This window comes from Heterostelium album (genome assembly GCF_000004825.1).
Source record: "Heterostelium album PN500 unplaced genomic scaffold PPL_scaffold2, whole genome shotgun sequence".
NCBI classification, from domain to species: Eukaryota; Evosea; class Eumycetozoa; order Acytosteliales; family Acytosteliaceae; genus Heterostelium; species Heterostelium album.
This window is the reverse complement of record NW_008805064.1, coordinates 3,133,934-3,146,575: the sequence shown is the minus strand read 5'-3', so window position 1 is coordinate 3,146,575 and position 12,642 is coordinate 3,133,934. Positions and strand designations below refer to the sequence as shown.

The following is a 12,642-nucleotide window of genomic DNA, read 5'->3' as shown; positions in this document are numbered from 1 at the left end:
ATTCAATTTAAATCTGACAGATCAACTAATTGAATATGAGTGTGAAATTTTTAAAAAAAAAAATATAAAGCAATCCACTAATTCACCACATACTCCTTCTGGTCAACGACCTCCGATCCGATTAATCAATCAAAAAATCCATTCTAACAACTTAAATTTCAAGTTTTCTAAATATTTTCACAGTTTTAATTTAAGGCTGATATACTAAATTGATCAAAATGGCGCCATTTTTCAAATTTATTTTAAATAAATACATCATAAATAGAAGTGATTTTATTTATTAAACAACCAAAAGTTTGTAAACTATAGATAAAACTTCAAACATTATTGTTTTTTTTAAGAGTAAAATTAAAAATACTTATAAGCTAAATAGATTTAAACACTGTATATATTCATTTTCAAGTTATATTTTAATTATAAAATATTGTTCTTATTCAATTTTTTATTTCTACAGTCTATTAAATTTCGTTTCAATAAATAACAATAACAACTAACAATCTTTTTATCTAGATATCAATATACGTAATGTCTTCATACACAAAGGAATGCCAGGTATTTATTGATTTAGGCCAACTACTTAAAGAAAAATATCCTGAGGATCATAAAAGAATTGATGATACCATTAATACATATGTTCCGAATAATAATCCCCACCTCATGACTCCTCAGCAACTAAAAGACCTTTATATCAGCTTAGGAGGTGATAATTGGAATGAAGAGAACCATTCAAATCATACAGAAATGTATAATTGTTTGTATCAGCACATTAAGTCAGATGTAAAGCCACCTAGATGTCTTTTGTGTCTAAATGTACGAGACTAATAATTTGAGCTTCTACTACTACTAGTAGGAATATAAACCGATAGAAACTAATACAAATATATTCACTTCTATAATTGTAGAAAAAAAAATTGATAAAAAGCCACTATGTCAGTGCTTGTATTATTAAGGAGATTATTCTCTTCAAAAATACCTCTTCTCTTAAAGTTCACCATGTGAAAAACCAATTTAAAGATCCCACTGGTCTTTTGAAGAATGATACAAATGTTAAAGATGCTTATCTTCGACTATATTGCCAAAAGTAATGTAATATGCTATTAATATGTGAGATACTCTAGCTAACTCTATTTTTACAGTTGCGACAACACCTTTGGTTCTTCAGAAGCAAAACTGGCCAGCATTTTGGGTATTATCAATAAAATTGAGAAACCAGAGACATCTGAGATAGAGTACGAAGAATGGCTTCTTCATGCTTTGGCATTTTCATCTTTCCGAATTATGTGCATTAATGGAGCTTACACTCATGCTTCATTTCTTGATCTTAGGAAGTTTCTTCTTAACTTTGTAAACAAAGTCGCCGAGGAACCAAAGTTCGAACTTCATCTCTACCTAGGACAGAGATATACCGGAGATTTTCTCTTATTTAATTTCATGAGGGACAACTGTGATCCAACCTGGTTGCCTATCATTGACACCCGGTCCTTTTTCATTGGTCGATAACAATGTTGAATGGTATGCATTAAAACTGATGACAGGACAGGAATCAAAGATGACACCTGCTGATCATCAACAGCTTCAACAAGACTTTTTAATGTGGAATGATAGAAACCCAGTTACATGCCGATGGAAAGATTGTAAAAACCCCGATGTTATACTTGGTCTTTTCAAGAAACACATGAAGGATCACCTATCCACCGAATTGATTTCCGGCGTAAATAAAACAAAGTGTATTTGGACCAAAGATGATCAATCGATATGTGGAGTATCCTTAGACAGTACTAAGTGGGATGTGATAGGTCACATCATGGGATTTCATCTAGGTGGAAAAGATGGTCAACTCAGCAAACTCACACCATCTCCAAATGTCAAAGGCCCTTTGACAACAATTTATATTGGAGTATTTGGATTACATCCACTCTGTAACCCCAAACTATATCTTTTTGACACCACTGATAAAGATCTTAAGACCCACAGAGATGACCAGAATAATGAATATCCCCAAATTGTAGTCCACAATAGTCTGCGCGACAGAAATATTTTTTATTGTACCATTCTCACGATTTTAACATCAACCAGTTCTGTTGTTCCGCTTGACACCCCACGCCGACCACTTAAAGGTGAGTTGCTATTCAGAGTTGCATTTGCCTTCGAAAAAAGTAATGATATTGATCCTAACGGATTGGTTCAGCTCAAGCTTCGAGAGTCTACACCCCAAAACCACATGGAGTTCCTGGAGGAATTTTTAAAACAAAGCATTGGCAAGCTAAGAGAAGTTGTAGGAATACTAGAAAAAGATTAGATTACTGCTCAAAAATAAGAAAGAATTACAATAACAATAATAAACAAAAACTTAATTTGACAAAATTTATTACAAATATATTATTTTTTTATTATTTTCCAAAACTTGAAAGTAAGAGTCAATTTAAAGTTTGGCCTTTGGAATATCCTTTGAAGCCATGAATCTACCCAAAACGAATGCACCAGCACGAGCACCTTCGGACAAGGCGATAGCACCGGAAATCATCATTTCAATGGTTGGATCGACTGAACCCTTTGGCAAAGCTTTGAAGGTGTTGATGGTCTTGTTGTCCAAGATCTCCCAATTACGAAGGATGTCACCGCATTGAGTGAGATCGATGGCGATGTGTACGTAGAAACCAGCCTTCTCCATCATGGAACGGTATGAGCAGAGTGAACCCATGTGTGGGACAGAGTGATGGGCACAGATTGGCTCGATGAATTGGATGATATCCTTCTCGGTTGGCTTCTCGCATTGGAGCCACTCGGAACCAGAGAGACGACCACCTGGCTTCAAGACACGGTAACACTCCTTGATGAATGCTTGCTTGTCTGGCATGTGACAGGTTGACTCGAAGAAGGTGACGACGTCAAAGGTGTTGTCGGCGTATGGCATCTTCATGGCATCACCGTGGTCGAAACCGGCACGCTCAGAGAGACCCAACTTCTTTGCACGCTCAGTGGCAATACCGACTTGCTTCTTGTTGATGTTGAGACCACGGATACGACATCCGGTGTACTTGGCGATCTCGAGAGTTGGTCCACCAACACCGCAACCGACATCCAATACAAAACTGTCCTTGGTGATTCTGGCGGAATCGGCAACTTCGTGTTCCAAACGGGTGACGGCAACCTCCAAAGTCTCAGTTGGAGTCTTGAATGGAGCGAAATGGAAATGGTTACCCCAACCAGATTGGTAAGTCTCAGTAACGATATCATAATAATCAGAAACCATAGTGTTATAGTTTTCAGTTCTCAAGTTTTCTTGGAGACGGACCTTTTCGAATTTCTGAAAAAAGAAAAAAATGGAAAAAGAAAGAAAATAGAAAACATTATTTGTTAGTTCAAAATATATAACTTGATTAATAAGCAATTGATGAAATATTTATAACTTACTTGATCCTTGACGACAACATCTTCAACTGGAGCAACCTTGGTGATCTTACCGGATTCAGCGGTCTTTTTGAGCGAGATGAGATAGGCATCCCATGATTGAGCCATTTCACGTTGACCCATGGTCTTGGCGAAACCGACCAACAACTTTGGAATTTCAATGTCAGTCTCGACGGTAGCCTCAACTTGGAGAGTAGATTTGTTACCGGTACCGTTGACGGTCCACTTTCCGGTGGATGACATGTTACCACCTTGGAGGTTCTCCCATGTGATGCTGTTACCGGAACGGGTGTATTTGGTGATGTGGACAGCCTTCATTTGAATGCTACCGACCTTACGCTCTTGCATGGTCCAACGGAAGACACCGGCGGAAACTTGTTCGACCTTGTCGACGAATGGGTAGCATTTGGCGCATTGTTGGACATCCAAGAGGAATTGAATCAACTTTTCAGCACTGACGGCAACTTCAACTGGCTTTGAGGAGTAGGTAGTTTGAATTTGAACCATTTTATATTATTTATTTATTTGTAATGAAAAAAAAGTAATTTAAAAAAGTTGTTGTTTGAAGAGAGAGTTGAGGAAGGTGATATGATCAAATTAATTATAATTAAATTAGTATTATATATAATAAAATAAACTTTAATGAACCAAAATTAAATAATTGAATTTACGAAAAACTTTGTACGGTAATTTTTGTAAATCAGAAATAAATAGGTCGAAGTATTTGTATAGATATATAAATATATGAATATATAATTATAATTTTAAGATGGGAAAGCTGTGTGAGTTGTTGGTGCTTTTTGAAAAAAGAAATCAAATCGTTTTTGACTCGGTTGTGTGATTACAATGATGATTTTGATCAAAAAAAGTTGAGTTTATAGAAAAAAAAAAAAAAAATGAAAAATCAAAAAAAAAAAAATTATTATTTTATTTTTTTATTTTTTTAAGTTTACAAAGATATTTTCATAAAATGTGTCACATCACCTTGAACACTAACAACTTCAAAAAATAATATTTTTATTTTGTTTTTTTAAAAAAAAATGGCTCACTCCAAAAAAAAAAAAAAAAAAAATTGTTTGTTTCAAAAAACCCAAAAAAAAACAAAAAACAAAATTTGAACTACAAAATCATATTGATTTTGTCTATTGTGATGTTTAGTGCAAAATTTAATGATAGAAAACAAAAAAAATGATTGAAAAAACTTTTAACTGGATCAAAAATTAGTGTGTGTTCAAAAAAAAAAAAAAAAAAAAAAAAAAACTCATCCTTTTTATTCATTCGACTTCTTTCTTTTTCTTCACCCAAAAATTTACAGTCACCTTCCCTTTCCTTTCAAGCATTCACCTCTCTTTCATCCTTCGCCATCATCAACTTTACTACTACTACATTACTTACTACTACTTACAACTTGACAACCAAGAAAAATTCGATAACAAAAAAATAAAGGAACGAGCGACAAACAAATAACAGTCCAACATAATAACAGCAACAGCAACATCAACAACAAAAACAACAGCATCACCAACAACTCCACAATATAAAAACAACCAGCCAGCCAGCCAACCACAATTCTATTTCTACAACAGATAAACAAACTTTTAAACAAGTCTTGCATTTCCTTTCTGTTTTGAAAAAAATCGATTTTTTTTTTTTTCCCTTGTTTTCTTTTTTATTTTCTAGTTTATTTTAGAGTTTAGTTTATTAGTTTTTTTTGATTTTTGATTTTTTTAGAAAGTTTCAAAGACAAGAAGAACGATTACAAACAAACAACTTCATCACCCTTTCAACTTCATTTCAACTTCAACTTCATCTCAGCTTCATCACAGCTTTCAAACAAAACATCATTAGACATTTGATTATATAGATCTTTGCCAAAGCCAACCAGAATCAAATCAAATCAAATTAAATTAAAAAAAAAAAAAAAAACAATTTCTATATATAATATATATTTATAATTAATAGTATAGTTTAGTTTAAATTCAAATCACTATTGTAGATTACTTTTTTTTTTTTTTTTTCTTTCTTTCAACTTCTCTCATCATTCATTGTCTTTTCTAATCTAATAACTTAGAGAGACATACAGCATTTCGCAACAGCACAACAACAAAACATCCAGCATATAACATTAAATTCCAGCAAATATAAACAACAACATCACATCTTTTTTTAGTAAAAGAAATCACCTCTCAACTCCAGCAAACATATATCATAACAAATCAACATCAAATTTACATACTTCCTGTCAATTTTAAACCATCAAACCAAACCAAACAAACCAAAAATGAACAACAAAATGACTTTTGAAAAGTTAAGTTTTTTTTTTTAAACTAATTAATTAGTTAAACAAATAAAAAAGTAATTTATGTAGTAACTAACTAACTAAACTATCAAATTATTATTTATTAAATGTTTAGTGCTTCATCACCAGTATTGCACATTCGTAATGTACCACCCGAAGCCACTGAAAATGATTTGATTCAATGTATTTCACAATATTCCTTTGGAAATCCAGCTGTTGCAGGTATGTTGTTTCTTTGAAATTGTTTTAATTAAAATAATAATAATAATAATAATTATTATTATAAATTATAGTAAGATTACTTGAGAAATATCAACAAGCATTGGTTGAAATGGATTCTGTAGACACTGCATCTAGAGTGATTAAATATGCTTTGGAAACACCGTTGCTCCTCCATGGTAAACCAATTCAGATCTCATATTCAAAGAGTAAGACAATCAATCAACGTCCAATTGGCAATGTTTTGCTTTGTACCATTGAGAATCCGTTGATGAACATCAACGTCGACATTCTTCACCACTTTTTCAGCTTCTACGGCGAGGTTTTGCGTATTGTCATTTTCACCAAGAGTGACTTGCAAGCGTTGGTCGAGTTTGCCAACCCAGAGAGTGCCTTCAACGCCAAGAAGCACCTGCACAACGTCTCGCTCTACCAGGGTGGTGCTTGTGTTCTCAAGATCGAGATCTCCAAGTCGGAGCGACTCAACGTCACCAACAACACCGACCGCACCAAAGACTACACCAAATCGTTGCCAGTCATCTTGCCACCGTACTTCCCACCCTCGAATTCCGTTCCCACTCGTACCACCGTCCTAATGGTGTACGGTCTCGACGAGAATATCATCACATGCGACCGTCTCTTCAACTTGCTCTGCGTCTACGGCAACATCCAGAAGATCAAGATTCTGCCCAACAAGAAGGGTGCCGCCATGGTCCAGATGGAGGATGCCCAACAGGCCGACACCATCATCAAGTACTACAATCAGATCTCGCTGTTCGGCCAGACCCTCTTGATCCAGTACTCGAAGCATCAATCGATCACCGACTCGCACAACCCAGAGACTCAATCGCACAGCCGTGACTTTACCCACACCAGTCTCAACCGTTTCACCCATCCCATCACAACCTACAAGCACATCTACAAACCATCACAAACATTGTACTTTTCGAATGTGCCCAAGGACTTCACTGAGGTCTCTTTCCTTCAGTTGTTCTCGTCGTTGAACACTCACAAACCGATCGGAATCAAAAACTTTACTTCACAGCCTACTCACTCATCGGGCAGCGCCGGCGGTGCTCCAGACACCACCAAGCCAACCGATAAAATTGTTGGTCTTTTAGAATTCAGCTCACCTTCACACGCATTAGAGGCTTTGGTCTACGTCAACAACGCCCAAATCCCAGGTACCCACTCTAACATTCGTCTTTCATTCAGCAACTCCTCCGTTTTGCCACAACCATCGAGATCTTCAACTTCCACCACAAACAACAACAATAACAATGGTAGTAAACCAAACAGTCATTAAAATTAAAACCAATAGCATAGCAACAACATCAACAACAATGAACCATCAAAATGAAACAACAATGAACTATTCAATTCCAGAGAGATCAAAAGAGAAAGATAGGGTTTTACCAATCAACCAAATTTTAATCAACATAAAAAACAAAACAAAACAAACAAAATCAAAACATACAAAAAAAAAAAAAAAAAAAACCAACAAAAAAAAAAACCTAACAAACCAAATCAAATTCCAACAAAACCAACCTGCAATCCAAACAACAAACAAACAATCAACCAATCATTTACTACAATGTATACTAAAAATTTAGAAACAAACAAAAAGCAAAATAATAATAATTATATTAGTTAAATTTATTTTATGTAATTATTTTTTTATTTTTATTTTGTTGTTTTGAAAAATTAATAAATTCAATTGATTATTTTTCTAAATTAATTGAAAGGGATGAAGTATGTTATTACCCCACACGTTTTTGTTTGTTACCAACCAATTTCTTTTTTTTTTTTTATTAAAAAGGAAAAAAAGTTTTTAGTTTTTCCTATTTTAGAATTTCATTTAAAATTATTTTTTTATTAATTTAATTTTAAGATAATTGATAAAATGATTGCTTTTGGAAATAGAGATAATTTATCCATTACCAAAGAATAGGATTTCTAGAAATATATAAATAGAATATAAGAATAAAATGGTTAAAATAGTAAATGGAAATATAATTAGAGAAACTTTACCATCAACTTCATTCTTTACAAAGCGAAGACATTCTCTATCATCTCTTGGAGACCTAAGAGGTCACAGAGACTTTCCTAAATATCCATGGGGAAACAATAATCATAATAAGAATCATAATAGAGTCCATCAAAACCATTTAGAGAGAGAACATTTGGATAGAGAAAACAAAACCTCTATGGAAAAGTTCAAAGATAAATTTAAACCGTTGCAAGTTAAAGCTGTACTGTATGGTATGGAGATTAAATGTGGTTATGTTTTCTTGGGATTACTCTTAACTTTTCTACTTGGTGGAATCAATATTCTCTTGATATACCTATTGACAGTTTATCTTGGTACTCAGTTCAATCATAGTTATCATGATCAAATGAAGAATAACTATCCTCATGAAGGAGAAAATCAAGAAATAGAATCAATTCAAGATGAACAAACCAGTTCAGGAGGAAATAACAATCTTTTCTTGAATAGATCTTCACCTTCACTTCCAAGTTCAAGAGATCAACATACTGTAAGTAAAATAATATTATATTTTATTACTTTTTTTTTTAATAAAAATTCTTATTGTTTTTTTAAAATGGAATAACTAGAGAAATAATAGAAGAAGATCATCACTTTGTACAACATTAGCAGATTTAACAGAGTCATCAAATAATACACAAATGAATACTCCTTATACATATAATTTCTAAAATAATAATAACAATAGTTTTTTTTTATTGTAATAAATTATAATTTTGTACATTTCTAAATCAATATAATATTTTTTTTATTTATTAAATTAATGTAAAATTAAATTCTTTGATGATTTCTTTAAAAGAAGAGAAGGCTCTACAGGGGATGAATTGGAACGACTACGAGTTAGATGATCTGGTAATGCACTCGCTGGTTTATCTGGTGAAACTGGTGATGCTGCTGCTGTTGGTGGTGGGGGTGGCTGGCTGTTGGGGAACTTTTGTTGCTCTGGGATGGTTCTCTTGGCATCCCACTCCTCTTGATTGGCGAGATATTCGTTTCTGCACTTGGTCATCTCGTCGTAGAGCTCCTGTGTGGTCGGTCTCAGAGTTGAATCCTTAAGAAGAGTCTTGGAGATGATATCGACGAGACACTGTGGAGTGGAGGGCGGGAACGTTGGACGCATGTCCTTCTTGGCCGAGGCAATCAGGATCTGGTAGTCAAACTTGAGATTCGGATACTCTTGATAGGGGAATTGATGTGCACCGTTGATACAACGATAGATCATCTCCCAGATGATCATACCCATCGAGTAGACATCGCTCTTCAGAGTGTATTTGTTACCAAAGTAGACTTCGGGTGCGACGTATGCATAGGTACCTCTGAGCTTGCCTAGCGTTTCGAGGTTACTACCAGTGTCGAATCTGGACAGACCGAAATCGCAAATCTTGACGACCCAGTCCTCGGTGACCAACAGATTCAGACTCTTCAAGTCTCTATGTAAGATCTGTGGCGACCATGTATGCAAAGAATTGAGAGAGCTGATGGCTTGCACTGCGAGATGGAACAAATTATTCCAAGTGAATTGTACTGTCTCATCCTTCAAAATATGATATAGTGAACCTCTCGAACAAAATTCCATAACTATACATAATTTATCTTTAATACCTGCTCCATAAAAATATACAACTCCAGGTGCTTTCAATGCACTATAATACATGTTGATTAATATATTTGATAACATAATAATTACAATGATTATTAATTAATTACCTAACAATTTGAAATTCCTTTTTAAATTCTTGAATATCTTTGGCATCTGTGAAAGCTTTCAAAACTTTGATTGCAACTACAGTACCATTGTAAGTTCCCTTGTAAACTTTACCACTTGCACCAACACCCAGTAGATTCAGGAATTTAAGACTGGATTCATCAATGACCCACGATGTATTATCTTCTAAATGTGTATGCTTCAAATGTGCTAAATCCTGATAGTTTATATTTATCTCTTTTCCTTTTGCATCTGGTATCTCTAAATCTTTTGGTGTATTATTATTATTATTATCATCATCATTACTACTATTTTTATTATTATTATTATTACTATTATTTTTATCGTCTATTGGTGTTGTTGTTGTTGTTGGTTTGTTATTATTTACTATATTATTATTATTATTATTATTATTATCATTTATAGGTGAAGCAACCACAGGTGAAGTTGAATTGGTGCTTCCATTTAATTTTGGTTCTGAATTGTTGCTGTTTACTATATTATTACCGCTACTGCTAATTGCATCTACACTGCTGCTACTTAAGTTTATTGGTGTTGAACCACTGTTGTTACATGAGATATTTAAGTTACCACTGCTAGTGTTGATTGCTGATCCTCTCATACTTCCACTCATAGAAATGGTAGTAGAAGCCATCGACTCTGATAAACCAGATGTACTTGCTGAGAATGATGAATTTGAACTAGATAATGATCCAGCTGCAATATACAATATTGTTAATATACTAACTAATTAGAACTATAGATAATCTGATCAGATATTTACATTTCAATTTCTTAACAGCTCTTAATAGTTTTGTTCTTTGACCGGATACAGTTATTTTCAAACTGTCAAGGGTGGATTCATCGACATCCGGTAGAACATCGAGGAACATATCGTTCTCTATAAATGTTGGTACGAGTGCATCGAGTTGTAGATTGGATAGCCACTCACTGATCTCCTGTGACTGCTGTATTCTATTGAGAATGGCAGTGTGACCCAACTCTCGAGCGAGATCACTCGGTTTCTTTGGTGGTTTGCCACCCTCCACATTAAAGTCTGCTCCACGTTGAATCAACAATCTTACAAACTCATTTCTACCCATCTTTATTGCATAGTGTAGTGGTGTTTCACCTGCTTTTGTTTTACTATAATAAGTTGTTGTTGTTGTTAATTATATATGTATAAATTTTGAAATCTTAAATAGATCGTAAACTACTTACTGATTAATATTTGAACCTTTGTTTAATAAGACTTCGAGCGTCACTGTCTTTGGTGTAGTCGATAGACATGCTTTGTGAAGTGGAATCTCACCGATTGCATTCTCAGTATTGACAAAACAACCTTTTTCAATCAACTTTGTAACTGGATCTTCATTAGTCAACACTAAGCACTTTTGACTGAATATATGAAGTGGTGTATTTCCATGTGGATCTTTTGATGTTATCTATAGAAATAGATTAAGTGTTAGAGAGAGAGAGAGAGAGAGAGAGTTGTTTAGTTTAGTTGCTAATATATTTCTAATCTGTTATAACTCTCTATTCTATTCTAAAATTACTTACTTTTAATTCAGTTGCTTTTAGTAATAACATTAAAAGTGGAATGTTATTGGTGGTGGCGGCGATGTGTACTGCAGGTGAACCTTCGGCATCGCACACGTTGATGTCGGTCTTTGATTTGGAGAGTAGATGTTCTACACCTACGATATCGTGGTCCTTGATAGCTTTGATCAGTGGATTCTTCTCTTGTTCGGCCTTCTCCTTTTCGTAGCGGACACGCAGACGTAGATCACCCGATACCTTGTCGTCCTGCTTCATCGGCACCAGTGGATACCACTTTATGGTATCGACCATGGTGTCGATGACCGATGCAACCGGGATCACAACCATACCCATTGGATCGTCCGTACTGAATCTGTCCCAATCGAATACCTCTACCACAACATTATGAATCGATGGATCAAGTGAACTGTTTGTTATGTTTATATATATGTATATTCAAAATCAAAATTGATTAAAACCAAATCAATTCATTTTCGAACATTCAAACCATCCAAATATTCATATGAATGTGAAATTTACTAAATTAAAAACTTACAATTCAAAATTCTCAGCTTCCCACTTTGGATTTAGATTGTGTCTGACTGCTTTGGTTCTCTTTTTCTTGTCACCAACGATTACCACACAATATGGATCACTATGACCATCGCTATCCATTGCAACCAGATTCCTACCCTCCATAACTAAAAATAGATTGATTGATTGATTATATAGAATATATAGATAATAATACAATGATCAATAATCATTATCATTGAATTCTAATTAAACGTTTCAGAAAACATACCACCAATAAATATAGTTCCAATCTTTTTTGTCATTTTTCTTTTTTTTTTTTTTACTTTCTTTTCTTTTCTCTTTCTTACTTTCTCTGTATGTATCTATCTATTTATATATATTTAAATAATATACTTTACTCCAAACTAACAAAGTAAACTAACCTATCTATTCTATTCTATTCTAAACTAAACTAATCAAATAAACAAACAAAACAAAACAAAACTATTTGTTTATCTATAAACGATTCTATTCTCTTTTTCTCTCTCTCAAATATGATGATATGATATAATAAATAAATAAATATGTAATGTTTATAAAAAACAATAACCAATGTTAGGTTGTTGGAAATGTATATATTAAAAATAGTATTGTAACATTAAAACAATCATGAGATATGAAAACAACCAATTTATTTTAAATTTTTTAAAAACTCATGAATTTTTTTTTTTTTTTTTTTTTATAATTCTTTTTTTTTCAATTTTTTTTTTGATTTAAAAAAGTTATTTTTAAAGACAAAATGTATGACATACCATACAAAACATAAATTTATATATTATACAATTTTGTTTTTTTATTTTATAATCTCTATCAAAAAAGTTACTATTGTATTATTAATGTTTGATT

The 12,642-nt window shown here is 33.4% G+C and overlaps 5 protein-coding genes across 5 annotated transcripts; 3 read left to right on the top strand and 2 right to left on the bottom strand.

Moving 5' to 3' along the window:
- Window positions 1-545: 545 nt before the first annotated feature.
- Window positions 546-2,267, top strand: PPL_02528 (uncharacterized protein; the record flags this gene model as incomplete). Its single annotated transcript, XM_020573513.1, has 5 exons — window positions 546-552; window positions 698-743; window positions 1,137-1,186; window positions 1,437-2,117; window positions 2,254-2,267. 5 exons carry the CDS (start codon window positions 546-548, stop codon window positions 2,265-2,267), a joined length of 798 nt encoding a protein of 265 aa, XP_020436608.1.
- A 155-nt stretch (window positions 2,268-2,422) lies between these two features.
- On the bottom strand, window positions 2,423-3,918 carry PPL_02527 (Sterol 24-C-methyltransferase; the record flags this gene model as incomplete). The annotated part of the gene is made up of 2 exons (XM_020573512.1): window positions 2,423-3,307; window positions 3,415-3,918. The coding sequence occupies 2 exons, from the start codon at window positions 3,916-3,918 to the stop codon at window positions 2,423-2,425; spliced, it is 1,389 nt and encodes a 462-aa protein (XP_020436607.1).
- Window positions 3,919-5,817: 1,899 nt separating this feature from the next.
- PPL_02526 (uncharacterized protein) lies at window positions 5,818-6,790 on the top strand (the record flags this gene model as incomplete). The annotated part of the gene is made up of 3 exons (XM_020573511.1): window positions 5,818-5,932; window positions 6,004-6,108; window positions 6,387-6,790. 3 exons carry the CDS (start codon window positions 5,818-5,820, stop codon window positions 6,788-6,790), a joined length of 624 nt encoding a protein of 207 aa, XP_020436606.1.
- A 1,127-nt stretch (window positions 6,791-7,917) lies between these two features.
- On the top strand, window positions 7,918-8,647 carry PPL_02525 (uncharacterized protein; the record flags this gene model as incomplete). The annotated part of the gene is made up of 2 exons (XM_020573510.1): window positions 7,918-8,466; window positions 8,546-8,647. The coding sequence occupies 2 exons, from the start codon at window positions 7,918-7,920 to the stop codon at window positions 8,645-8,647; spliced, it is 651 nt and encodes a 216-aa protein (XP_020436605.1).
- An 89-nt stretch (window positions 8,648-8,736) lies between these two features.
- Window positions 8,737-12,059, bottom strand: PPL_02524 (ankyrin repeat-containing protein; the record flags this gene model as incomplete). The annotated part of the gene is made up of 7 exons (XM_020573509.1): window positions 8,737-9,619; window positions 9,684-10,398; window positions 10,466-10,827; window positions 10,903-11,126; window positions 11,242-11,647; window positions 11,777-11,921; window positions 12,026-12,059. The coding sequence occupies 7 exons, from the start codon at window positions 12,057-12,059 to the stop codon at window positions 8,737-8,739; spliced, it is 2,769 nt and encodes a 922-aa protein (XP_020436604.1).
- Window positions 12,060-12,642: the final 583 nt, after the last annotated feature.